The 27,818-nt window shown below is 45.5% G+C and overlaps 1 protein-coding gene across 3 annotated transcripts; it reads right to left on the bottom strand.

The window, feature by feature from the left end:
• INTS1 (integrator complex subunit 1) lies at positions 1-27,187 on the bottom strand. Of its 3 annotated transcripts, XM_015876951.2 has the most exons (47): positions 27,052-27,187; positions 26,674-26,964; positions 25,899-26,095; positions 25,508-25,645; positions 25,259-25,418; positions 25,034-25,139; positions 24,593-24,779; positions 24,347-24,492; positions 23,925-24,066; positions 23,451-23,627; positions 23,087-23,195; positions 22,412-22,532; positions 22,088-22,165; positions 21,429-21,586; positions 20,690-20,786; positions 20,204-20,295; positions 19,875-19,935; positions 19,360-19,557; positions 19,024-19,153; positions 18,658-18,837; positions 18,417-18,566; positions 17,706-17,885; positions 17,406-17,510; positions 16,334-16,501; positions 15,883-15,994; positions 15,294-15,455; positions 14,313-14,459; positions 13,805-13,903; positions 13,411-13,535; positions 12,450-12,704; positions 11,620-11,779; positions 10,961-11,101; positions 10,398-10,578; positions 10,194-10,317; positions 9,556-9,674; positions 8,434-8,521; positions 7,719-7,945; positions 6,650-6,773; positions 6,038-6,171; positions 5,436-5,628; positions 5,041-5,168; positions 4,114-4,226; positions 3,480-3,593; positions 2,588-2,658; positions 1,971-2,062; positions 1,745-1,854; positions 1-1,333 (listed from the first exon to the last, which is right to left on the bottom strand). In XM_015876951.2, the coding sequence occupies exons 1-47, from the start codon at positions 27,107-27,109 to the stop codon at positions 1,218-1,220; spliced, it is 6,564 nt and encodes a 2,187-aa protein (XP_015732437.1). In that variant the 5' UTR covers positions 27,110-27,187; the 3' UTR covers positions 1-1,217. The 3 variants fall into 3 exon arrangements, with proteins under 3 accessions (XP_015732437.1, XP_015732436.1, XP_015732435.1); XM_015876950.2 differs by having other exon boundaries at positions 15,294-15,452; positions 26,674-27,182; XM_015876949.2 differs by having other exon boundaries at positions 26,674-27,182.
• Between the last annotated feature and the right edge of the window lie 631 nt (positions 27,188-27,818).

Consider the following 27,818-nt stretch of genomic DNA (forward strand, 5'->3'; position numbering starts at 1 on the left):
ATCATAGTCATAGCATTTCTTGTTTGCAAGACTGGACAATGCTTCTCCATCTTGCCACCCACAATGTTACAACTGTCTCTTGCAAGGATATAGATTTAATTACAGCTGTCCATAAAATTTCTCTAGGATCTTTGTATTTAGGATACTAGATTATTTACTAGCAAATGGAATGTGAGAGGAAAAGAGACAAGTGATGTGAAAGCAAGCCGGTGAATAGAGTAAGACTGTGAAATGGGCGGTGAATTTTCCGCCACAGAGGGATGGAAGCCACCACCTTTTCTGTTCTCCCATGACAGCTGGCAGTAAACAACCACATCGATCAGCAGACAAGGACTAGAAGAATCACAGGGAGAAACAAGCAGATGCCAAAGAGGAAGGCCAGCTGCTTACTCAAACTCAGCTGCTGTGACTGGGATGTTTGCAGATGCGCTAAGAAGTTTGCTTTAATTGTTTTTAAAGAAACCTCTCACAAGATCTTGTCAGCAGTTGGTGCTACCAAGACCCAATCATCAGATTCATCTTCCTCATGCCACCAATCCTTCTAAACTTCCTCTAGCATACACTGTAAAAGGCCAAGAGGGCTCTGCATGCATGTGGCCACAAAGACAGGTCTTCCAGAAAAGCTGTATCTAAAATAACAAGACAGTGAAGAACAGGGAGAGAAGGATGTCAGGCTGCACCAATGGCAGCATGAAGCAGAAAAGGCACAATGGAAACAAAGATCATTTTAATTGGAGGGGGAAAAAAAAACCCACAAGAAAAAAAAAATGACTTCACCCACCAGCCTGTCCCACCCCCCCAAAAAAACCCCACCAAAACATTAAATGGTCTCTCCCCCTGCACATATCCACATTTTTTTCCAGCATAAAGTGCAGAGACTTCAACTGAAAGGGCCAGCGCTTCCTTCTGCTCTCCCAGCAGCTCTGCCCTCTTGGAGGAAAAAAACACCCAAGATAAGTGTCAGCCACTGCCCTAAGAGTCCATGACAAAACTGGTCCCTGTTTGGCACAATATTCAGGAGATTTTTCTCCCACAGTAACAGCAGCATAGCCAGACAGATCTGTTCTTGCTCCTTCGTCATCTTCATCTGGCCTGCTGCTTCATCTCTTTGATCCTTCAGGGCATTGGCTGAAATACAGTGCCGTCTCACAGGGCCTCAATGCAACTGTTGAGTCCAGTTAAATTCCACTGGAAGTGAAGCTCCCACAACCACGTGTTCAGATTGTGGCTTCCATATGCAGAACCTTCAAGGCCTCTGAGATTTGAGAGCTGGTGTCAATCTGGCTGTACATCCCCACTAGGAAGGCTCTGTGCAGTAACACTGCAGCGTGTTCTGTGAAAGAGAAAGACAGCATGAGGAGTGGCCTGAGAGCAGCAATCTGCCATGGAACACCTGGATGAATGCTTGCAGCCATGCAAGAAGTTCCTCCTTCTAATTATGGTTAAACAGAGCATAATTCACCTTGAGGGTTTGTGATTATGTGAAGGATCACAACTCAAGAGAGTAAAATCATAAAGGAGCAAATCTGTTTCAAGGAAGCCTCCCTTATCTCTATGGCAAGTCTCCTCTGTGTTACTCAGACAGAAGTTGCTATCGATACAGATGACCTACATGTCTGATAGGCTACTCTAGGCAATGCTGACTCTTAGCAACTTCCCAGAAGGCCATTTTCATAACAGGAGTTCAATTGACCTTTGCAAGAACACCAAGCATGCACCCCAGAGGAGGCAGATACTGACTTACCTTGGCAAAGGAGGGTGTACTCAGGCAGGTTCCTCAATGCTGTCTGCACCACCTCAAAGTCTCGGCTGCCAAGGCAGTACATGAAGGTAGGAAGGAAGTCCGCAGCAATGCTAAAAATAAAACATCACAGCATCAGTGCAGCCCAGTTCACCATCAACAGACCTGCACGGTGGGCAGCCAGTGCCCCTCAGTGACTCACAACAGCCTGAGTGCCCACAGTCCTTACCTGGGGTTGTTCTGAATGGAGCGCAAAGCCAGGCTAAAGGCCAGATTTCGGCAGGATTCCTCTGATGAGCTCATCAGCTTCTGTAGGTTTGTCTGAGAGATGATGCACAAATAAGGATCACAGGGCCACATAAGGATCAGAACTGTGCAGACTTGCATTACTACCCCTCCAGCATCAATCCAGCAGGTACCAGCTGAGACAGGAAATCCCTCTGTAATAAGGATTATCCTGTTTTGAATGCTTTAAAGCACCATTCTTTAATCTTATGGTGTGTGGGACAGCTGAATTTTCCCTGCATTCCTGTGTGTTTTTAATGGAGCTGTTCTGCTTTCTCCTAGTCCCATTACTGTAAAGGGGACAGAAGGCTACTACTTCCTCAGATATAAAGAGAAGTTCAAGGGGATGATGGAACTATGATTCAATGGAGAGAAGACAGTAGGAAGGAACACACTGCCTGCTGTCAGAAAGCCTAACAGAAAGTGCAGCATCTTAAGGGAAATGTAATACCATCCTCCCCTCCAAAAGCAGAATAAGAACAGCAATTAAACTGGCTGTGCAACACACTGTAGTGAACAGAATCTTTGACTTTTGGTGGCATTTAGACATGTCATACTCACAGCAAAAAAGGAAAGAATTTCAGGCCTCCGTCTGGACATCTCATCAATGTCTGTCAGCACTTCCAAGATGTCTGGTGGAAGATGCACATTAAAAGGAATGATTGAAATTCACTGATACAGTAAAGGACCTACAAACCCAGCCTCCCAAATGGTCAAGTTTTACTTAAGAGCACATAGAGCTAGAATAATAAAGGCAGTTCTTCAAAAAGGAAGAGAACAGGCAGTTCACTTGCTAAATCAACATATCTCAAACTGCCCAAGCAGGGGTCACCAGCACTGTCCTGACATGGGCAGGGGAGGAGTGAAGTGGGGCATCATGTTTCAACTCCTTTTATCTTCCCCAGTTTCTAATGTGGAAGGACAACCGTCACCCTAATGTTACCACTTACGTCTGATACAAACACTGGACACTTGCGATTTCAGAACACTTCAGGAGAAGCAGCATGTTGTTGCCACATGCCACGTTAATATGATATTCCTTCATGAAGGTCATCTGGGATTTCAAACAAAATCGTGCTTCTAATCAGTTTGGTATTTTTAATATATTAAATAAAATGGCACTCCTATCAGTACTCTAGAGCAGAGTCACTGGATCAGTGCTGGCTGACCATGAACTGCAACACTACATGAGTTACTCATGCAAACTCCCAGATCACTTTCAAGGTGTCCGAAAGAAGAGGCAATTGCAGCACCGCTATATTAAATGACAGCAGCATTGTAGGAAGCCTCTGTCACAGAACCACAGAAAGTTACGGACGAGTCCATCCAAAACAAAACTACATCCTGACTGCTGGAGACTGCCAAACAAAGTAAACAGGAAAGAAGCCTGTAGCTGACAGCTGAGGAACAGGGTTGGCACATGGCTGCATTTGCCCTATGTTCTTGCACTTACCCTCAACTGTTTGGCCTCGAGAGAGCCTCTTCATGTATGGGGCCATTTCAGCTGGTGTGAGAGGAGTGAAGAGAGAGACGCTGACAAGGGGGAGTGAGCCAGCTGCAGCTTCATCTGGTACAGAATGAGAACAGGTCACTTTTGACAGTCTACACAGTTTTAACAGTGTTCCCTACCAGCCATCAGCTGAGCAGCAATGCTTCCCAGCTCTCACAGCCTCCCACCTCACTGCACCTCCTGATAGCCCTTGCTGATGTAAAGAAAACAAACCTTCCTGACATGATTTAATACTGAATAGTTATCCCATGCAAGTTGCAAAGAGAAAGAATGTACCCCAGGGTCTCCTGACAAGCTGATCCCGAAGCGAGGCTTTGGAAGGTAAAATCCACAGTAATGAAAATTACCCTAAAAGCTCTTCTTCTGCACCAACAGTTGTACCACTGACAGCAAAACAAAGTAACCCATTCCAGACACTGATTTCACACAGCTGAGCACACAAGTGCCATTCCACATTCTAAATACCTTTTGCTAGAAGTAGAAAAAACACTGCATACAGCACACAAAAACATCTACACTCCAAGAAGTGTTGCAGGTTTGCCAGCTAGAATTACTCTTGCTTCCTAGTCAGACTTACCATCCTTCTCTTCTTCGGAGCCTCTGTCCAAGATGCTGCTCCTACTAGGCAGACTCAGCCCAGCCAGGAGGGATTTCAGCATTGCCAGGTCACTGTTGTCTGATGACAGGTCACTAGTGGAACAGATGGCATGTTTAAATAGAAGTAAAGGTGTGAAGACAGATAACAGCACGTAAATTAAGCATGGTAGAAACAGCTTCTCAGAAGCAAGATTTTTCCCATTCAGTGTTAACTACAGGGGTTGCTCCAAAATTAATGCCTTCCATTTTATTCTGTTGGCCTACAATATCAGAGATGGATGGTGGTGGTATGGCAGCAGAGGCTGAATTTTCTGCCAATTTTTTGTTACATGTTGCTGCGTGACAGATGGCAGCAGAGGGGCTGTCTGACAAAATGGCATTTGACATGGAAGTGCACAGGAAGCAAAGGGAAGGAACTGAATTCCTGCATATGGAAAAAATGGTGCCAATTAACTGATGATTCCTGAACATCTGAGACCAAACAGTGGATGTGAGCACAATGAGGTGGTGTGTAGAAATAAATAGGGGGCAGTACTTTCAGAGTGACCTATTAGAACTCAAATAAGCTTGTCCCTGTATCTGCAGTTGTGATCCTGCTGTTATAGCTCCAGGTAAAGACCTGCTGCTGGCTCTCTGGAAATGACCGCAGAGCACTACAACACATTATCAGAGCATTTAAGTGATTACATGAGCTCAGATTACCACCCAACTTTGTCAGATTTGAGTTTTCACACATAAAAAGGGAGATGCTGCTCATTTCAATAGATATTTAAGCAAGCAAAGGTGAAAAAGTGCCACATTAACAACTACTGTCACACAATCTTGCTGCCTGATTATCTCACTGCACCCTGCCTGATCAAGCTCTTCATGAACTAACCCGTGAGTTAACTGGAATAAGAAAGCTTACTGTAGAGGATCTGAGTGCTTCTGCAAGAAGGAGACAGCTGCTTGTGCATTGCACGTGATGTACTTCTGGATAAACTGGACATATTTGCTGATGAAGGCAGCCAGGTGTCGTGAGGATTTCCTGTAGTTCTGAGAAAGGGTAGGGATGATGAGTTAACAAAAACAGCAATGATTCATTGCTCCATTCTGCACCTCTGGGGCCTAGGAATTAGATTACTGATCGCTGGCCTCCCCTATTATAATCTCTCCCAGGTATTCTATACATCTTTTGGCTCTTAAGATATACGAAAGTTCTCCCTTCATATAGCAGAACGTTGGGCTGGCCCTGTGTTACATCAGCTTCTCCCTCTAGCGGCTGGCAGCCTGCACACAACGTGCAACAAGGACTTTGCCTACCAACAGCAGACGGATGAAGGAGAGCAGACAGTCCCACAGCGCCGTCTGGTGCTCATTCTGGAAGACCTGCGGCTGAAGCAGCTCCAGGATCCCCAGGACGTGTATGAAGAAGGTCAAGTGGTTCTGCTGCCTGAACTCCTGGAAATTGAGGTGAACACGGCCGTGTAGCAGAGCTGCAATCATTGGTAAGTGCCTGGAACACCAAACATAAGAACATCCAGCTCTAGCCTCTTCCTAAATAGAGTCACATGTTGTTACATCCCAGTGGCTTTAAATGTCCCTCAAACTCTCCCAGGGTTTTGGGTTTGACCCCAGTATCCATGGAATCAGCAGTCACCATTTCCCACCCATTTTCTGCTCTGTAGGCTGCAATTCTATGAAGATTGTTTCCTGACAAACAAGGAGCCAAAAACAGTGCTGCCTCCTTATAAAAGATACGGCTTTTATGCCCTTTCTTATAGGTTTCATATATGAATACAGATCCTGCACAATCTATGTGACAGCTCCAAGCTCCCCCCCCCCCTTATCCCCTTCCCCTTCTATGGCAAAGGTGGCTTTTCAGTAAACGCAGTCACACGGATGGTGAAAGGAGAGAGCTGTACCTGAGGAGGAGGATGGGATGAGCCACAGCCAGCTTCCTGCATGCCATGTTGGCATCCCACACACGGCTTTCTGATGACTTGGAGTCACTGGTGTCTGCAAGGAGGTTAATGAATCTGTGAACCAGGGCATCAAGCTAGAAAAGAAAGTAGTGAGTAAATAGTTAAGTTTAAAGCACAAACAAGCCCATGGCTCTTCAGCAGCATTTCTCAAATACTTTCCAACTACAGATGAGGTTAACAGAAATTATTCCCAGGTAGAACCTGCAAGCAGAAGCAGCATTCCAGCTGGCACAGGATCTGAAGTCCACACTCCCTACAGACATCAAAGCAGGATCAGACGCCTGCACACTTGTGCTTTACAGAAGCCTTTGGCACACAGAAATTTATATAATCAGAGCTTAAAGTATTTTATAGAGAGACAATGCAAAATAAATCATACCTAAACTCTGCTCCTGAGTGTAAAGGCAGAGAAGGGGCAACTAAGAGCAAGGTTAAGAAACCAAAATGACCCAACCAGCACACTCCAGTTCTCTCCTTTCAGTCTAAATATCGACTTAGCATTCACTCTAGGTGCAAAACTGGAAATGGGCTTTTCTGTGCTTATAAATTTACCTTGCAAGTACTGCTGTCTCTGGCTCCTTCACTGGTGAGAAGTATCTCAGGCAGAGGCACAAGTTGCTCAGGTAGCTGTAGGTATATCTGAAGCAGAAGGTCCTGGCAGCATTTTCCCACAGAGCTGGAAGAAAAAGGGAGACATGAGCCTCTGGTTACTGCTTTAGCTCAACCAGCAAACGTCACAGATCCATCAGATTATTAACAGCTTTCTTGTATATGATAAGCAACTTTGTACGGTAGTCACCACTAATCTGAACAGTGTTTATTCAGCCTGTGCTACTTTTTTAACTACTCTCAAAACATGCCCAGTCCACAGGGATCAGTGATCTACAGTGATCCACCATGAGGCCACTTCCAGTGCTGAAATTAGAAAATGAGTTACCTAGTTACCCCTGCATACAGGACAAGAAAGCCAGGCTTCCATCTCCAGTGAGCAGAATTCCTCTATGCAGTACTCATGGCCATCAACATCTCAATTGGAAAAGTAGTCTGAAGTACAACTATTCAGACTAGCCTGTTCACAATTAGCACACCTGGCTGAGATGCATCATCATGCAATAGCAACTGAAATTACTAAGCATCGTTTCTATTACCATAAATGAAGTTAAAATTAGGTCAGTTTGCTCCGCTGACACAAAGACACTATCTTCTGCTTTCCCAACAGTGCTAACACAGCTGTTGGAAAACAATCATAATGATCTGCGCAGTTTGATCATATAATTCAAGGGATGAGTAGACAAGAAATTCCACATTAGGAACTGATAATTAAGAACAACAGCTGACTTAGGGAAAAAAAAACCAACAGTAACATTGAACATTTTATGCCAAAATTCCTGAAAGAAAACGTGCCCTGCAATTTCACTTTTAAGGTCACCTTCTTGGTTCCACTAACACTTAAGAGTGGCATTTCACTCTCCTAAAATGACTGGGAAGATAATGCATGGTAAGCACTTGTTATACGGGCTCTAGAACACTCACTAATGAAGACATGCTGTCAAGTCTCATCATTACCTGGCTGCCTGTGCCCAAGTAACTACAATTAGAGTAGACAGTTTGCAACCCCCACCTGCTACCCCACTGCTGGATGCAGCTGGTCAAATACTCTGTTACTTTTTTCATGCTCTCAAGGTCCCCATGAGAACAACTGAGCAACAGAGGCAGTCGAGACTGGATGAGCGTGCAGGAAGCCTCTTCTGTGTTCTGGTGTCTGGTTTCTGCTTCAGCCAAGATCAGCTCCACCATGCTGATCAATTCTGATGCCTTCAGATGGAGCACAAATTCCTCACGGCGCTTCTGCAATGCAGAACACAAAATTAATCCCAGCTGAATCCCTAGATCCTTAGTTCTAGTCACATTTCCTCCAGACAGACAGGAGCATCTCTTAAGATGAGACTTAAGTAATGTGGAAACTCAGAAAGAGATTGAAGTGCCTTTCCATGGCAAAGTGGGAATTATCCCACGCTGGGTTTTAGTTTGCTCACTGCTGTAGCCTTTTGACTAGATCTTTAATAGATATTATGGCAACTTTGCAGGAGCTGCAGAGGAAATGTCAAGGGGGCAAATTTATGTGTGTTCAAATGAGCTTTTTGAACCCAAAATTGCTGTTGTAATATATAATAGAATAGAGCAGCTAAGTAACCAGCTGAGGTACAGGCAGCAAATTTGGCACACTGCACCTGTATCACACTCCAGTTGCCTCTTGGCCATGACAAGTCATGCAATGTGAAAGTATCACCTCTCACTCCATCCTGACAGGAAACTTGGAAGAACTAAACCACTACCTGAGGAGTTCTTTGGTCCCTTCCCTGCCAGATCCGAGGGATATGAATACAGGCCCACAAGAAATCCAAGGAAGCAGTTGGATCAAACCTGCCAGAAGACAAAAGAAGACGGATTTGCAATTAGAGTCAATGCAGCCCTCAGGCAACACGCAAACACATGGTACTGTCTCTAAACATCACAAGTACTGTGAAGGAAAAACATCTGCAAAATGTAAAAATAGGATCCATTAAGTCCCAAGAAGGGGCTTGGTTCTGTTCCCAGATTATGGATAAATATTTGTTGCAGTAAGCACAACACAGGTATGGTGCCCAACAAATGGCATTCAGCGACAGTATGGAGGCTGCACAGCTATGCAAGGTCAGAAGTCTGTCATAAACATAAACACTTGATACAAGAAGACAGTGATCTTCAAGTTGCAGAGTGCAGAACATCCTGCCTGTTATCCTGGATTGCAGAAATTAAATTGTTAGTGAGCAAATCAATAAAGAAATTGCAGGAAACAAATACTGCTAGCTTTAGAAATACTGTTAGTTTAATCATGCCCTGCCTCGCTACTTAATAGGCGTTAGGGTGATCTGGTCTACAAGTGTAAGAAATTTAAGCATGATACTACTATTACAATGTAACTGCAGTATCTGAGAGCAACATATAAGAGCTGAGAGCTAGGGCTGCTCCCGGGATCAGAACTGGGCTAGAGAAAGACTGGTAATGGAGTTTAGTACAAGCAATGGATCCAGCAGAACCTGCCTGGGTACACAGATCCCCATTGGTTTGCTATCCAAGCCATCTTTCAATCCCCATGTTCATAAAGATTATCAACAAGGGCAATGCTAGATGGATTACCTAAACGATTAGTACTTCCTATTTAAAACACAGCCAAATCTTTATGTGCTCTTTCCATCAAACAGCAGGTAATATTTAAATCAAGGTACACAAATCAGCATGACTGAAATCAGCATCCTTCTCGCAAAGCCTGTTTTTGGCTGAGCTACATCTCTTGGCACATGCACTGTGGAACTCAGCAGCTCTTGTTCGCAGCTTCTGATTGTTCTCTCTCAGATAGCAAATTGCCCAACTCAAAACTCTGTGCTAGGCTCAAAAGAAAACCCACTAAGACTCACCTCTGCTCTCTGTTTCTGCAAAGCAGAAGCTTGATGCACTGGTGCAGCGTAGTCCAGCTGGACTGATGAGTGAGAAGAGCCAAGAGATACGGGCGGAAGGAGGGCACCTGAGATCCAGCCTGCAAGGAACAAAAATTGAGATACATAAACAGATTCTTGCTGTGAGATGGACACAAGAGACATAACGATGGCAATCCAAGCAAGCAGACAGCACAGAAGAGAACACGTGGATTGAGAATTTGAAGTACAGTACAGTTTAAAACATGGCAGAAGTCACGACACTCAGCTTTAGCCTTAGCTTTGGTATAGCGCTTCTGGGCAGGATACTTAATTGTCTTCAAAAAAGCAAATCAAAACACAGAGTGCTAGGCTACTATCGGACTACATCGTGTCTATAATGCTCTATGAAGTCTCAAAAAAGAACAGGGATGAAGAAATACAAAGATGAGATGAAACATGTGCCTTGTACTAAGAAGGATACACCAGAACCTCTGTCTTAAGTCAGACTGTGCTTTCAAACAGGTATAGTAACATGTGGCAAAACATAAAACTCCCCCAACACCCTTTTTCCAGGTGTTGGGTCAGCACCCCATAAAGGCTGTGTCAGCACAGCAGTCTCTCTACCCAACAACTCTTACCTTGTTCCAGGAGAACAGTAGTTTCTGCTGGAGATCAGGGCAGCTGCTTATCACCTCTGGGTCCAACATCTCCAGCCAGTCATTCAAAAGACCAGAGGATGGCCCCAGCCAAGCAGCTTCAGTACTAAAAAGAAAAAGCCGGTATCAAAGGTGATGCCATGAAACCAGACCTCCCACTGAGTTCCAATTATTGCCCAGGCTCACTTGCAACTATCCAGCTCTTCCTTCACCGTTGTCTCTTCCTTGTCCTGAAGCAACAAGGAGCTCACCACAGCAATTGGTTTCATGGCAGGAAATCTGGCAGTGGTTTCAACCGTAGCTGAGAAGAGGACTGTGAGGAGTTCCTCCAAGTATGGAGAGTGAGTTTCAATCAGGCCCTGAAGGACTAGCAGAGGTAAAACGATGTCACTAACCTCAATGTGTGGTGAAAGCTATGAAATGTTTTAAGTGAAAGCAATCAGTCCAGAATTCCCCAGAGAACAGCTCAGTAAGGAAGAGAGAGAAACCATTTCTATCTGGAATAGCAGACTTCTATTTCTTATTAGGTTAGCAGAAACCAACAGTTTGCTGTAAGACAACCCCAGTCCTAGGTCACAGTTTACAAACCTATGTACCAGCCCAGGGAAAGGAAGAGATATAAGATAGGCCATGTTTAGATCAGTTTGCATTTTCTTGCTTCTCACTGCCTATATATGAGGTACTCCCTCACTGTGCTGGAATTTCATCCTGCTTCTGCTATAGGGAGGAGAGCAGGAAGACAGTCATACCTTTGCTGATGAGCTCTGGCTCCACATTCACCTTCTCTCCTGATTTCAGGGTTGCAATAATGGCACGTACCGTGGAGCTGATCAAGTCAGGGTCATGACGGAAAGTCAGAGCTTCTGTGAGGTGCAAGAAACCACCTCGAACTGCAAAGAAATCACAGCATTTGTATCTGGAGAACAAGCAACAACAGATCTCTCTTCTACAGAGGCACCATGTTATAGTGGTACATAACTACTCGAACATACACACCCAAAACATCCCACTATCCTTCTACTCCCACTGCAGCTCTTGATAGCTCTCCAGGATATGGATTGAATGAGTCTTGTCCTCTCAAGGACAATATGGATTAAGAGAATACTCAATAACCACAAACCCATTTCCCTGATGAATCTCTTGGTGATAGTCTCCTCCCAGCAGATGGCAGATGACAATAACTACAAGCCATGACATGACCTTGTTTCATGAGCATTCTTGCATGTTCATCTTCCAGGTCTACAGCTAGCATGGAATTCCTTACCTGAGCAAATCAAAGTTTTCCCTGAGAGATCTGCTTTGCTTACTGAGATGCTAACAAATGTCAACTGCAAACTAGCTTTGTTTCTGCCCCTTTCTTAACCCACTTGGTCCAATCAGAACCCCACAAGCTGCACAATGCCAGTACCATCACTGATCCTGTGCCTCGAGGAGTACTGCACAGCAAAAGCCTTCAGCTGAGCACGCAGAGGACCATCTTCCACTGCAGGGTTGTCCAACCACTGCAGCATCTGCATGAGGACTTTGAAGAAGAGGGAGGAGAAGGCAGTGTCTTGTGGCATGCAGCGCTGGGGAGAGCAGCAAAAGACACCTGCTTACACACACACTTTAAGAATAAAACAAAGACAGCAGAAGTGGCAGACAGTGGCACATACTGCCACAAATACACAGAGTACACCTATTCTGTTGGACCGTACCTCACTGAAATCAAGGCAGCGGCTTCTAATGTAGAAATGCAAAGCAGAAAATATCAGTCACGAACAAAATACCTCTCCGTGCATAATTAAGGGTAGCTTTGTGTCTTCTTTCATCATGAAATGAATGAGATACTTTACTGGTAACTTTTAGCCTGCCCTGAAGTTCTCTTTAAGGAATTACAGACTTCCTTTCATAAACTGTCTGCAGATGCTCTGCTTAAAAGACATGTCCATGCTACAAATCAGTACAGACTGGAGATTCCAAAAGAGGACTCACAGCTGCAAACCTACAGTGCCACAGTTTCTAGACTGCTTCAGGTTCACCGAGCCCTGAAGGTAAAGTTCCAACTCTCAACAGTGCTAAGCTAACATGGCCAATGTGCACTCAGCTGTCTTGTTGTTCAGACAACTTGAGTCCCTTTATATTATGCTCCGCAGGCTGTGTTTCTAGCATTACACAGGTAGAAAGTCTGCACACAACAGAGTGGATGCACAGCAGGTTTTGTTTCCTTCCCAGCCCACTTTGTTCAACACCACTCACCTGATACTGGTACAGCTGGCGCATCAGTGGGCAGGAGATGAAGTGGTTACGATGCATAGCCATCACCAGTGCACCACTGTGTGGTGAGTTCATCAGAGCAGCTACTGCCTGGAGAAGCTGTGCTGTGATCCCGGACACTTGTGTTTTTCCCTGGCGGATGTGAGCCAGCTCCTGCCCCAGGGCCTGCTGTAATGCCAGGGCAAGTGGGCGCAGGTTTGAATTCTGCCATCGTGGATCTGGATTTAGTGGGAAAAGCTGGTAGGATGCAGAACAGAATATGTCTGTGAGAAAGCAAATGAAAGGACTTGCTATACCATAAAGTACCCTGAGGCAGAGGATCAATTTACCTTGTATAATCACACTGACTATGAACTAACTAGAACCTTGATACAGCTTTTTCAATATTCTAGTGCCTGGTACAGGAACAGCATCTATGCAACACCAACTCGACTGTCAACACTGACACCATGGGGGACCACCACACTACCCAAATACAGGCAATCAACTTGTCCAATTAGTTCCCTAAAGGTTTGTTTTGAAGTCAACAGAGAGAAGAAGGCTCTGCTAGCAGACACGCCAAAGCACAAAGGCTGTTTACATACAGCTTTGTTGCCAAGGCCCTGTGAGTGTTTTAAAATCCTCCATGCACTGCTGAGACAAAAGGCACTATACACAGAACAAACAAGATGTAGAGATGGTAACATGTTAGAAGGCACTGACAGTATTAGGCATGATCAAAAGCCACATCATGTTCAGACTACCTGAAAAAACAAGTCCATCCAATATAAACTCTGCCAGACTAACAGACTAACATAACTTACTTTATGCAGGGCTTTCCTACTCCCTGCCTACAAACAGTGCAGGAGGAATGAAGCAAAAGATGCAAATAAACAATATGGATTTTGCAAAGGTGCTGCAGGAAAGGAGTTGATGGACAATCAGCTTGAGGTTATACCAGTACCTGCAGGAAGATGCCTGCTAGATCATCTTCTGGGCCCAGAACCCGAACCTGGCTTAAGGCCCGGATTCGGCTCTGGCTTTGATTGCTCTCAGGGCTGGATTTTGACTTTGCAGTCTCAGCACTGTCTGCAATAAGAATAGAAGGAAAGAAAGAAAAATACTGTTATGGTAAGTAGCATCTGGAGCCCCAATATTGAATCACCTTCATCTTTACTGTCTGAGAAATCCAGTAGCTTTTCCCTCATGGCAAAGCAATACCTACTTCTCTGTACTACTCAGAACAAATAACTATAGAAAAACTCCAAAAATACTGGAATTCCTCCCATGAGCAGAAGATAAAAGACGTTTGAAAGAAGACTTTGATATTCTGAAGTTTAAGCTATCCTGGACAGTACCTCGACGGGCTGGTAAGGAGGCTGTGAGCAGGGAGTGGAATGTCTGGCCACCTGTCGCTCCTCTTTCATGCTGAACCTCCACAAGGTGAGCCATGTAGTCTGAAAAAAGGACAAGATATGAATATGTTACTTCTCCCTCTTCAGTAAAGCACTACAGAATTGGTTGCTGATTGTGTAGCTACCACAGTGAAGACAATTTGCTGTTCATTTGGACTTCGTAAACATGATGCAAATGAGCCCAGTTTCTTTTACAGTTTTAGCCTCCAAACTATTTATAGACTTTGGACAATCCAGTTCAGAAAAACCCTCCTCTTCTTTGGGAAATACAGTCAAGGGCCATTGAGACAAGAACTGGGCAGGTCTCTACAGAGACAACAACCCACCAAAGCAGCTGGTACAGAGTCCAGTGAACTAGTTTGGATTTTACATGAGGAAGTCACAGGATGTATTCACAGTGACCATTTAAGGCGAAGTAAAACGTCTAGTTAATCTCATACAAAGCTCTTACTCTTGTCCATAATGTTCTGCTCCAGTGTCTGTGGGTCATGAGACACTGCTTGATCCAGGTACTGCAGGAGTTTGCTCATGCTGGAAACTGGGATTCCAAAGGACTGAACAAAGAGAAGCAACTGCTGCGGCTCCAGGTCCTGCAGGGCTGAAATATAAAAACATCAAGTTCTCAGACCACCAAATTGCTTACAAAGGGTCATCGTTATAACCCAGTATTGTACTTTTGGCTGGACTAAGCAACACATTAACGACAGGACTGCAGACAGCCTAAAGCCAAAAGTCTGACAGCTGCCTACACTGCTCTGCAAATCACTGCCTTCTTACTGCATCTTTCAGTTAATTCACTCACTGACTAATTTGATCTTCTGTTTAATTTGATCAAAACCTCAGAAACTCAATCATCCATATTAAAAAATAACTTCCACCCTATCTGTTGATAGCTGCAGGCAGGAATTATTGAATAATTCAATCACTGGCTATAGAGAGCTGTCATTTAATTAGTAAGAAAGGGACAAAGCTCTGAACACCAGGAAGAAAGACAGTACTGATAAGCTGTGCAAGGACAGAAGTAACTACAGATATAGCTTACATTCTTCAGCCACTTCCCTCCACACTGCAAGCACACCACGTCCTATGGAAGCAAAGCTGTGCCTGCTGTCTGGTCATTGTGTACTTTAATTTGAGCTGAACTGTTATAATGTAGATAGTACCCAAATAACAGTCACCTATTTCCTTTACAGTATACGGAATACACAGAAGCTATACAAGCTCTCCCCCTGCTTGAGAAATAATAGTCACCATCTATAAAAGCCATCACTCAGCTGCATATAAAAGCAGCTCACTGCAAGGTCTGCAGTGACTGATGGCCCCAACAAAAGCATCCACGTAGCGCAGCTGGAACACAAAGAAGAACTGAGCAGAAAAGGCTACCTTTCCTACAGGAGGGTCTGAAACACCAGCAAACATCCCACAGGCTCACCTGCATCCACGAGCCGTGGGACCTCGGAGCGGATCATGCGCAGCTTTAGCCAGTCAGGGAGCAGCAAGGCCTCCTCCGAGGTGTCAACCAGAAAAGCGGTAGGAAGGGGCTTCTTCTCCGGGAACCATATATCCAATAATGTGTAAAAATCACCATCCCCTGCTTAAGAGCAGACACAAAAATCTCATGAACATAAGGACCCAGAATACTCTATCCTTCTCTATATGAATCAATCCACCAGAACACTTCCTCATTCTAAGGCTAGAAACAACTTAGGAATAAACACTATCGAATGGAAATGTGATCTGTGTATTTGAGTGCCCAGCTCTCATCCCATAATAAACCCTGAAGTCCTTGTCTAGCAGGGAGTGACACACCATTTTAATGTTTTCTGCTCTCTGCAGAAGGCAGCAAATAAGCCTGCAAATCCTTTTGTCCATGCAGCAACATTGTAATAGATACTACAGCTATTAGCAAATGTTGCTACGGACAAGGCTGGGTAGACAGAGCACTGACCTAACCTGTTACACAGGTACAGGACAGTGTACAGTCCACCATCCCTTGAACAAATCTGAGTATACTTACTAACCTTGAGGTGGCCCTAGTGTCAGGAGAATAACCATGGCATGCACCACAAGGATATGCATAGTGGCTGTTTCACCACTAGTCCAACGAAGGAACACCTGGTCCTGTGACTCTGACTGGAAAAAAAGGAGACAAAAAAACAACCAAACAGATGAGCAATGGTGGGGAAAGAACAGAAAATGAGTTATGTGAGAAGCACATGAAAGGAGAGCATAAGAATGGTCACGTTTATTCAGACCAAAGTTCAATCTAGCCCCAGTATCTCTAACAGAAGCAAAAGAAGATACAGAAGGAAAACAATGCAATTTTGATGCTACATCAACCTCCAACTATTCTCAGATCAGGAATTTTTTGAACCAGACACAGCTTCTGCATTCTTAGCAACCCACAATGGGCATATTTTGTGTTAAGTTGGCATTTATCTACCTGCCTAAGAAAGGTAGGGAGGAACTCACCCATCTATACACCTCCTCGCCTTCCTTACTCTGGCGCATGCATTTGATGTAGCGGGAAAAGATGGAGAGAAGAGCAACAAGCACTGCATCTGACTCAGCAGAGTATGAGAGCTTGGAGAAGAGGTGAGACATGATGGTAGAACGCTCCACTATGAGCCGGGCTACGTCCTGCAAGAGAAGAAGGTCTGTGGGTTCTTTACAAAATTAACACAGACAGGACCTACTGCCTCACTATGCCACATCCTCCAGTTTCCATCATCAGCCCAGTTAACACGATTCTAGAGACCAATATAGAGAGTCAAGACAGGAATCATCAAATTAGGAAGACCAAATATATTGTGTGCACCCTGTGAAAACTTAGTGTCCCACATTGCAGCACAGATACTTTCGAATGCATCCCATGAAAAGGGAGCAATTACCAGTATTTACACAGCAAGAACAGTGATTCTCTAAATATTCAGCAACACCCACATATTTAAGAGGATCTACTAAAGCATAAAGAGCCTGTCAATCTCTAGATCCATGTAACTGAGTCTCCAGAAGGCTGTTACAAAGGACGCTGGTTAATGGACTTAAAAGCAATGAAAAGAGCACCCAGAATGACAACAATGAATAACCGCCGTATACAAGCCAACCATCCCCAAATCACCAGGCTTTAACAAGAAAAAAAAAAAAGAGTCAGAAGTTCAATAATGAATATCCCACCACTAAGGTTCCTGACTTTCCATTCTCTCTCCAGATACATGCAGGTTTAACACCTGTTTACTTGAAAAATGCTGCCAGATGGTGACATTCCCTTCAAATCACTATCTGCTCCTGCACTCCCCATACTATCTAAGACAGGCTGCTAGACTGGAGATCGTGACTATTGATTTTCTGTTTGAATATGAAACCAAACACACAAGTTGCCCTTCATCACATATCCAGAAACACAACTATACAGTTATCAATTTCACGTGCTCCCATAAACCCCATCCTGCTGGTACAGCAGGCTACTGCTGCCCTGGACAACGAGTTCAACACATCAGGCCTCCCCGTGCAATCCCTCTGTCTTTGCAACTCAGTCTCTCACCAGAGCAAGGTCATTATGCTGTCCCTGCTCCTCCACAGGGGCGTGCTGGGAGAGGTACACGAGGTAAGCACTGATGGTCTGGGGATCCGTCTCCATGTGGATGGCCTAGAATGACACAGTTCTCATTAGAGATCAGGAAGCAATGAAAATAAGCACCAGCAGAAGGTATGCTCTTTTGCAAGGATATGAAAACATCAATATGACAAGCCACACAGCTTGCTCAGATCTATTTTAGCACAAGTAGGATAAAGAATCATTTGCCCAGGATCTGGTCATTTATCCCTTCCAGGTAACACTTACCTGTTGCAGGGCAACAGCTGTTGTTGCTCTAACGCTGTCAAACAGTGGCAGTCTTGGGAGGTCCCTCAGTAGCCACTGATAACCCTGCAGCAGTTCAGAATCACCAGAGTCTTCTTCCATGGGATGATCTTTCTCTTCTCCATCCCGCAGTCCTCCTTCTGACAGCACCAAAGACAAGCCCTGCAGAAATCACACAGACACAGCCCACGTGCATGAAGCTGGACCAACCAGTTCCATACAAGTGAGTGAAATAGAAACAAGCTTCAGACATCAGGAAGCAATCCAACCGCCACACACACAACTTACAACATAGAACTTGTTTGCTTGACAGCTACCCTGCTTAAAGTTTCAGTCCTCTGTTAAGCATAATCTTGAACTCTGCAATTCTGCCTGCCGTGACTATGCTCTAGAGCACCAAGCATTTACTAATTTACATTCCCCATGGAAAACAGCTGCTGCCAATTATTCCTTGTACTTCACAATCTGCTGAGTCTACACCTGAACTTCACAGGGAACAGCAAAACACAGCTTTATCTTAAAAAGGTACTACTTGGCTGTTGAATAGAGAAGATTCTGAGCAGCAGGAAGCAGAAGTGCATTTGATGAGGCCTGGAGATTGAGATGAGTTAGCAAAGAAGGATGATAGAAAGTTCTGCTCTCAACCCTCAGCTTCTGATAAGACCTAGTCAAACAGATTTTTCTTTTGCTCACCTTCATGGCCAGGACCCGTGAGGCCACCTGGGAGGAACTCAGGCGTCGCAGGAAATAGTCAAGCACCTCACAGGTTGTCTGTTCATCTGCCTTGGGACCCAAAAGCAAGTCTTGCAACCGTCCAAGCAGCTGCCTTTGTTTCTGTTGTCTCTGTGGAGCGAGAAGTTGGCCTTTCCAGTGGAAACAAATTCAGGATGCACAGAAAGCAGGTAACAGAACTGCCCCCCAAGAGACCCCTCACCTGGCGTTTCTTGGCACGCTGCTCTTTACTCTCACCCTCCTCCTCTTCTTCACCTGAGGTCGACTCATCAGCAGCATCATGAAGCAAGAATTCACAAAGGCACTGCACAGGTAGGACATCCAAGGAGCCCTCACTGGACTGGACCAGATCTGCCAGCCATGGCATTGATTGCGATGAAGCCTAGGAAGCAGGAGAATGAAATGCAGGATCAGCAGAACATAGATGCAGCACACTAATCATTTCATTCCTGAGCAATAAAACACCTTCTCCTGCACCATACTCAGCTTCCTTCTGTCCCTTACTCTGCTCAAACTTTAGAAAGAAGAGATCAGATCCTAACTTTGCCAATCCATCAGTGGAGCTTACCTGTCTTTGAATGATGTTGAGAAGAAAGTCAGGATGACGACTTCGACACAGGAGGTGGCCCAAGCGAAGAGACTGGTTCAGGCTTTTCACCTGCTCCAGGACATGTGGTGGAGGCCTGCGTGGGGGGCCCCTGCCAGAGAAACAAGAAATTCATCACAGACAAGGCACACTTTCATTGTGGTGATCAACCAGTTCAGCAGAGCATGAAGGCTACATACAAGCTGCAACACACATACTACACGTCCTACCCCACCAACCTCCTTATTAGCAGCAGGAGTTCCTGACCAGGATTAACTGGAATTTCCTAATACCAATAGACTGTACAAGGGTACTCACTGAGGGTCCAGGCTTGTCAGCTGGGATAGCAAGAGGCTGCTGCTCTCCGTTATGGTTTGTTTTGTGGATGCAGCAGCCAGATGACCCTCAAATGCAAGAATCTCCTGCTTTTCCCTCTGGGAGATTTGAAGCTCACGATTAATCATCTCTGTGCGAGTCTCCTCATCCGTCAAGGTACATTGAGGATAGGAGTAATTACTGAGAAAACAAACAAAAAACAGTTATCTTGTCCCTTTCAAAATCTATGAAACGAGCTATGTCCCCATGTTATTAGTTCTATTAAGAAAAACAAAATATAAATAAGGCAGCTTCTCAGCAGCACCAGGGAGAGACTGAGAACCTTTCAGCAAATTGACATCACAGTCACCCCATGCTGCTTATATTCTCTTGAGCGGAAAACTCCTTTCCCGTTTAAACAGCAGCACTACTGCCAGCTCCACTAAAAAGGAAGAAGCCAACAGACATGAGCAGAATTCAGAAATACACCATCTATAAAGGGATCTAGACATACTAACTTTGTCATGACCATTTCCATGAGCATCTTTAGAGAGGGGTACTCCTCCCACGCAGCCAAACCTACAGCACAGAAGATAAAGGGATTCAGGAAAACAGGAAAAAGTCTCAATCTCTGTAAAAGCTTATATCACAGTCCAAGTCATTGGGACACAAGCTTACTTTGGAACATCCCATCACAATAAGGGCACAGAAAGACTCCAGTCGCATGCCAGTGCAAACCCGCATACTGTTTCTTTTTGCACACACACAGGGACCATGCAGCACAGCACAATTTCCTAGCACAACTTTTTGTAGCAGAACTGGTATCCTGAAAAACGTTCACACTCACCAATGTTTTCAGGATTGAACGCAGCCACTACAAGCAGGAGAGGCCAGGCCTTCCAGTACAGGGTAGAAATAGCTAGATTTGGAGGCTGGTACCTACAAAAGCCATCAACAGATACAAGCGATTTGATTACTGGAAGCCACTACAAAACTGCTGTTCTTAATCATACGTTGTTTAGATTTGGCAACAACAGTTCAGTGGTTTTTAGGAAAAAAAACCCAAAATCTCTTCCAGGTGTGACAGCAGAGTTCGAATGAAGATTTCTAGAGCAGAAAGACCAGAGTTCTTGCAAAGAGAAGTCTATTCTGTGACTCAGAACTATCTTTGCCTAGGAGAAATTCTCACCAGAACAAAACATTGAAAAGATTTCTTTGGGATTTCATTACTAAAAATTACACCTGGAAGAAGCATCCTGAAATCTGTGAACTAGAATTGCCAGTCGTAAAGTGAAAATGATCACACTGTGATTATCTATGTGATAAGCCTTACCCTGGGGGTAACTGAATATTTTCTGGGTGGTGATAAGTGCACAGATTTAAGACAGCATCAATCAGCTGGATTCTCTCTACCCTGAGGACCTCGACATCTGGAGAAGAGGAAAAGACAAAGCAAGTTATTGACCAGTCTGCCTCGCTGGAAGTCCTTCAAGAAAACCAACAAAGCAACAAAAATTGAGCTTCAAGCAACTGTGTTACTGTGGTCTTGTTCTCAAGATATTACAGGATTAAAAAGCGACAGCTCAAAAAGTAGCAATGCTTAAAACAAGCCTAAGGATATTGAGCTAAAATAATATAAATGAAAAGATCACAGAACACATGGGTTAATCTCTTTAACTTCCAACACTCACTTCTGAATGCCCTAAAAATTTCTGTTCATTTTATTGTCTGGATGAAGGTCTGAATTGAATTTAGAAATGGTAGCTCAAATCTCTGGGTGGCAACTCACAGCCTCTCGTCCTCAACAAAACCAGTATTTCCCCGACACCCCATCAACTGATGATTAGAAACAGGCAGAAACAGTAGGAGAAAATAAGAATCTTCTCCAGTGAGAAAGCAACAACAATACACGTCTGGGCCTGAGCCAAATGCTTAGCCATCAAGATTAAAACATGCTCTGAGCGATGCAAAGGCTCTTTGGAATATGGTAGGAGCTGCCTCAGCTCTGAGCAGTGCTAAGCAGACACAGACAGAAGGAACCACTTGCTGGCTGAAGCTTTGTACAGTCTTACCATCTGCTTGCACAGCTGCAGCACGCTTTACCAAGTGGTCAGCAAGTTCCATGGCATCTGCAGGGCCAAGAGGAAGGTCCCGTGACAAACCAATCACAAGGATCCGCATCAGTGTGTCTTCAAGGATGGGCACCTCGGAGCAGAGGCGAAGGAAGAAGCTGCATGAGACAACAGACACTGGTTATTCCTCTCTTGACAGCAGCACGAGGATTGCTGAAACTCTCCACTGACCCTACAGCTCACCTGAGCAGAAATAAAAGTACAGTTTAGCTTCCAAGCATTTTCCTGGTCTCCAGGTCCAAATGCAACTATCTGAAACAAATTGCTTACATTGCTTTGTACCTCTGCACTTCAGTCTGTGTGAGTCTGAGCTCCCTAATGTTACACCAGTACAAGCCAAAGAGTACAGGGCTGTCCTTCTCACAATTAAAATACAGAACAGCTTGGCAAAGGAAAAAAGAATCAAGGAAGAAGAACAGACAAACTGGTGCAACAGTTGCCGATTTTAGGCAGTGTAACAGATGATGAAAAAGAAAGCATAGTTCCAAGCCTTTCCAACACAGAGCTACGTAAGGAAGCACCAGAAAACACAAGTTCTTTTGTCTCTAGTTAGAGTAGCTCTGCCTCTGTACCCAGCTACAGATGGAGCACACACTCACTTGCGGTCGCTCTCAGGGGGCCAGTTGTCCCATTTGTAGTAGGTCTCTGGCTGTTCTGTGAAGAGCACCTTGTGGAGGCTGTAAGAACCAAGAGGACAATAAACATAATCTGTGTGAGTCTCAAGAAAACATTCAACAGTTCATTTTCCACAATGAAAAGACATCAGAGAGAAGGATAACAAGGGGTCCACAGGAATCATTTGTCATCAGATAACTGGAAATTCCTTGTGGAATCAAAAGGACACATGCAAGGGTCTTCACAATGTGCCATATGCAGTTGGGAAAGGGACTGGATATGCACAGTAGATTCCCAAGCTCTCTTACCAGTGCACGTAGTCCTTCGGAGCAAGCTTGCTGATAGATGGAACAACTGTATGAAGCCACCAGACAGCATCTCGTTGGATAGCAGCAATTTGGTTCTGGAAAGAGCGCAGCACTTCCAAGTCTGAAAGACAATCAAATTATGAAACTACACAGGTACAGGAATGCCATCCAGAGCAAAGCAGGAGATGGCAGTCATTTCAAGACCAGGAAGTAACCAAGGCTCTGAATGTTAAGTAAACTGGGAAGAAGTCAGAGCCTTTAGCATCCCAGCACTGACAGCACACACGCTCCACTTTCTGATACTTGCTGCAACAAAATCCCAAACCATAGTACAGATGAGGAATGACCATGAGAAGACATCTCAGCAGTAGATGCAGTGCCATCCCAAAAGCTCTGCCATCTCAGAAACACAGACTTGGTAATCCTTACTGCTGCCCCTTCAAACATGACCCTGTCCCACAAAAGGCACCCATCTATTCAGCCAACACGCCAATGCCACAACTACATACAATTCTATTGGTCGTGGGATAACAGCATGCAACCCCATACTGCTATTCAGAGCATGGCATACACTTCTTCCTAATTCTAGCTGTAATGTTCACTCATTCCCAGCACTATCAGGACATATCTAACAAAATACCCCTCTTCGGAGGGAATCTGGGTTTTTATGCTTACTCTTCTTCTCTCCTTTGTCCCAAGCGATTCCAGCCTCTTTCACCTGGGCTGTGATACCAAGCATCATGGAGACAGCTAGAAGGTCAGTTATGTGGATGACAAACCGCTCCTGAAAACACAAGTGAATCAAATTACATCTTCTGAAAAAGTGTTTCATCATAAAAAGAACAAGCTGTGACTATCTGGAAATGGAATATGGAAGATCTGTTATGAATTGCAAGACACAAATACTGAGTCACTCAGATAACAAAGGGAAAAAGGAAATATCAGGAAAAACAAACAAACAAATGAACCAAACAGACGCAGAATAGCCCAGCACACCTCTGGTACCACCCAGCATTACGTGGATCAAACAAAGCGCTACCTTGAATTCCATTTCTGCATACTGGGCCTCCTTTCGCTCCTGCATGAGGCCCAGGCAGAAGGCCTGGAAGTTGATTTCATGTTTTGTTTGTTTGATGATCTCTCGCAGCAGTGCCCGTGAAGCCCGCAGGTAATCATCCTTAGTAGTCAAAAGATCCTGGAACACCATTGCTAAGTACTGAGGGAAAACAGGACTTTCAGTGCACTGTAAATATCAGCACTCGGAGAACAAAACCCACATTGTTTGTCATTCAGACACCAGTGAGCTATAATACACATTTCTAATGAAATTCTATTACAAGGCTGGTCACTCTGAGTGTGAGAAACAGAAGATGCTCAGACACATTTATTCATAACAAATTTAACGAGGTGATTTCAAAACAGTATGATACATATTGCACACATTTCATTTGAGCCACAGTTCAGCTAAAACTTTCAGGCAGGGATCTGGGCCCACACAAGACACTACACCTACCTTTGGCGCTTGCTCTGAGCTGTGCTGAAGAACAGTATACAGGATCTGCATGTTATTGGGATTTCTTGCATTTGAAAGCTCATTGAAAATCACAAACTTAATCGTAGTTCCCAGGTTATCCCTGTGTGCATTCAGCAGCTCTCTGCAAGGGAAGACCAGAGATTTGAGAGCTGAGATTTCAGCTAGATTCACATTCTGATTTTCCTTTGTGTTTAATACACAAAAATAAAGGTGGCAGAGCAGTAGCTACATTCAGAGATGCCAAACAATTACTGGAGGGTTTCCAGACCAATTAAATTCATTTGAATGTGACACAATCTCCCGTGGCCAAAGCAGATACAAGACTATCCAGAACCAAAGCCCTGGGCACATCTTCTGGATTGCTCTCCCTCTGCCCATCACAGATGTTGTCACTCACTCACCTGACACACAGCATGTAGTGGTTGAGAAGGACCTTTGGCTTGAGACGAATTTTGATCAGGTTGGAGATAACTTCCATGTCTTCTGAGCTGTGAGTGTTGCAGTTCATACAAACAGACATCAGCAAGTCCTGCGCTGGTTTGGTCAACTGCAGAAGAACAGGAAAACTGCAGCCACTGGCCAACACAGATCAGAAATGTAACTCGCCTTCCTGGCTGAATTTCAAGTCCAGCAGCCTCCATCCTTACCTTTGGATTCTGCAGCCACATTTCCAGCCTTTGCACAGCCATCTGTCGCACCTCTTTGTAGCCACAAGTTGCTGTCAGCAGACGAAGGAGGTTTCTGGACACGTTATCCATGGGCTGGCGCCGGTTGAGTTGATCCCGCAGCATGTCCAGAACATACTCCTCCACACTCTCTGCAAGGTCATCATACCTGGGCCATACAAACTGCATTTTATTCACTTCCTCCCAAGCCGGCTCTGGCATGCTTCACTGTGTCCAGAGATCAGCATTCTTTCTTGTTCACAATAAAGACTACAAAAACAAATCTACTCATTTCTCCTGATACTCAGTGTTCTCTAGCAAGTGTTATGGGACAGCTCCTGCAGAGAGGGAGATCTCTGCCACAGCACTTCAGGAGTGGGTGAGCACAGACAGATCTGTTACATGGAAAGGAAAGCACTTTACCTGGGCATGAGCTGGCCCTCCTGTTCTGGGCTCATTTTCTCCTCTGCAATCAGCAGCTCGCTCTGGCTGTCTTCCTCCTCTGTCATGGAAGGGTGTGGGCTACTTCCTACAAGAGATGAGCACAAAGAAAGAAATCCAAGACCTGCTCTAGAGGACTCCATCAAGTAACACACTGTTCACATCTGCCTTTAAGCCCTTGCCACTGTTTCTAAGACATCCACTTACCAGCACTAATGTCCCCACCACTACGACCAACTTCCCCATGCAAGAGCATGCTCTTAGGAGGCATCTTTGTGTTAAAAGCTGTTTGGATGTTATCCACAAATGTCTTGCAGTGAGGGCTGTCCACCCAGATGCGCTCTCCAAGGGAGTCCTCAATGTAAACCTACAGGAAAGAAAGCAGCAGGAATGCAAACCACATACAACTTGCCCAGCACTGCCACAGCTCAGCAGAAGCATCCTCTGTTCAACAACCTTGACAAAGATCTCCGGCCAGTTCTCATCCTCTTCATAAGCTGCCATGAGAAGGTTGCAGGCCAAGACAGACACAAGGCTATTCCCTTTAGCTTTGAAATTAATAGAGGCATCTCTTCGGAGCAGGCTACACAACGCCTGGAAGATTATATAAAGAGAAAAAAAAGGAATTAAATTACAAACCCCCAAAATCATATAGAAAAGCTTTAGAAAAAGAGCTACAAATCTCAGTAACTTGCCACAGAAGTGCAGCATCTACAAAGGCATGTGAGCTGTGTTCTGGCCAGACAGCAGCTGCGACTATGTGCGTGATGATGTGGCAGGAACCCCAGAATTATACTTCAGAAACATATAATAGGAAACCCAGGAGTCCCCACATAACAGCCCTCACCTCGATAACTCCTTCAGTGGCAAATATATTCGGTTTGATTTTTGCCAGGTACATGAGGCTCAGGTACAGCGTGGGATCAGGTTTGGCTCGGTTCATTTTCAGCTGCTTGGCCGCTCCACACAGCACCCCCTCAATGCGGTCATCGTTACCTTCAGCCTCCGCTGCCTCAATTTCATCCAGCAGCACCGTGGGAACAACTGCAACAACCAACACACAGGAACCAGTTTATACCCTCACGCAAAACAACCTGCCAGGATCAACCTGCCCTGATGTGCTGCAAAGGATCAGCCCCCAGGAAAGCAAAACATGGATCCACACCTTGAATACTGCGCCATCCCTTCCTTCCCCCTTGTAGGTGGGATGTGACAGGACCCCTAATATGTCTATGTCCATAAGACTATGTCCATAAGACTATGTATGTAATATACAAATATGTATGTATGTAACAGGGCAAGGAAGCTGTGAAGGATGTGAAACACAAGGGAGAGGCTAAGAGAACTGGATTGTTCACTCTGGACAAGGCTTGAGGGAGACCTTACTGCTCTCTACAACCACCTGGCAGGTCTTGCACACCTTTAGCCCCTCAGTGATGTTTTCCCCGTTAAGTTTTTCAGACCAGATGAACACAACCCAACACGAACAAGGAAGAAAAGGTGATGAAACTGCGACTTTGCCCCCACATCTATCAGGGGAAAGCCTTAAGGACGGCAGCACTGCACGAGCTTAGAGAAAGGCTCCCGGTAAGCTGAGCCCCAAGGCTGTACCCTGCTCTTACCTTCGATGGGGATGACAGACGGCTCTTTGATGGAGGGTGATATCGCCCGCTTCTCCGCCACAGCCGCCTCAGCCAGCCGTCCCAGCGCGCTGAGCGGCGGCGTGTTGTTCAGCTTGGGCCTCTTGCTCAGCCCGCCCAGCCCCGCGGGGCCCGACAGAGCGGCGGCCGCGTCCCGTTTTCGCTCGGAGGGCAGCCCGGAGGGTGCCGGCTTCAGCAGAGTGACGGCGGCCTTGCCATCCCCGCCCTGCCCCTTGGAGCCCAGAGCGATGAAATCTCCCGGCGGAGGGTGAGCTGCAACGGACGACAACCGTGATGGGGACCGAGATGGTAAACGGGGCAGCCCCCGGCTCGGCCTCTCGGGCGCGGTCTCGCACTCACCGGACGGCTTGGGGGCGGCGCTGGGCCGCCGGACGGCAGCGGCCTTGGGTCGGTTCATGGCACCGCCCAGCGGCAGCACCGACACCGGCACAACGCCCACACACACGGAAACGGAAGGTTCCCCCTGGCGGAAGCGAGGTGAGCTCTACCGCTGCCGGTATCAGAGCGGCCCCTCACTGGGTGTGACATGGCGCCCCCTGGTGGTGGGAGGTCGCGGAGTGGCGGGGGTGGGGGACTGTGTGAGGCGCCGCCCTGCGGGATGAAGTGGAACTGCAGCACGGGGGGAGATGGAGGGGGTGGGGAACAGGGGGACGTGGTGAAGAATAAAGGGGAATTGGGGGTATAAGGGTGAATTATGGGACATAAGGGTGAATTGGGGGACATGGGGTGAATTGGGGGACATAAGGGTGAATTGTGGTATATGAGGGTGAATTGGGGATATAAGGGTGAATTGTGGGACATAAGGGTGAATTTGGAGACATAAGGGTCAATTGTGGTATATAAGGGTGAACTAGGGGGACATAGGGGTGAATTGTGGTATATGAGGGTGAATTTGGGGACATTAGGGAGAATTGTGGTATATAAGGGTGAATTGGGGGACATTAGGGAGAATTGTGGTATATAACGGTGAACTGGGGGACATTAGGGTGAATTGTGGTATATAAGGGTGAACTGGGGGACATAAGAGTGAACTGGAGGGATATAAGGGTGAATTGGGGGATATAAGGGTGAATTATGGGACATAAGGGTGAATTGGGGGACATGGG

This window comes from Coturnix japonica, chromosome 14 (genome assembly GCF_001577835.2).
Source record: "Coturnix japonica isolate 7356 chromosome 14, Coturnix japonica 2.1, whole genome shotgun sequence".
NCBI classification, from domain to species: Eukaryota; Metazoa; Chordata; class Aves; order Galliformes; family Phasianidae; genus Coturnix; species Coturnix japonica.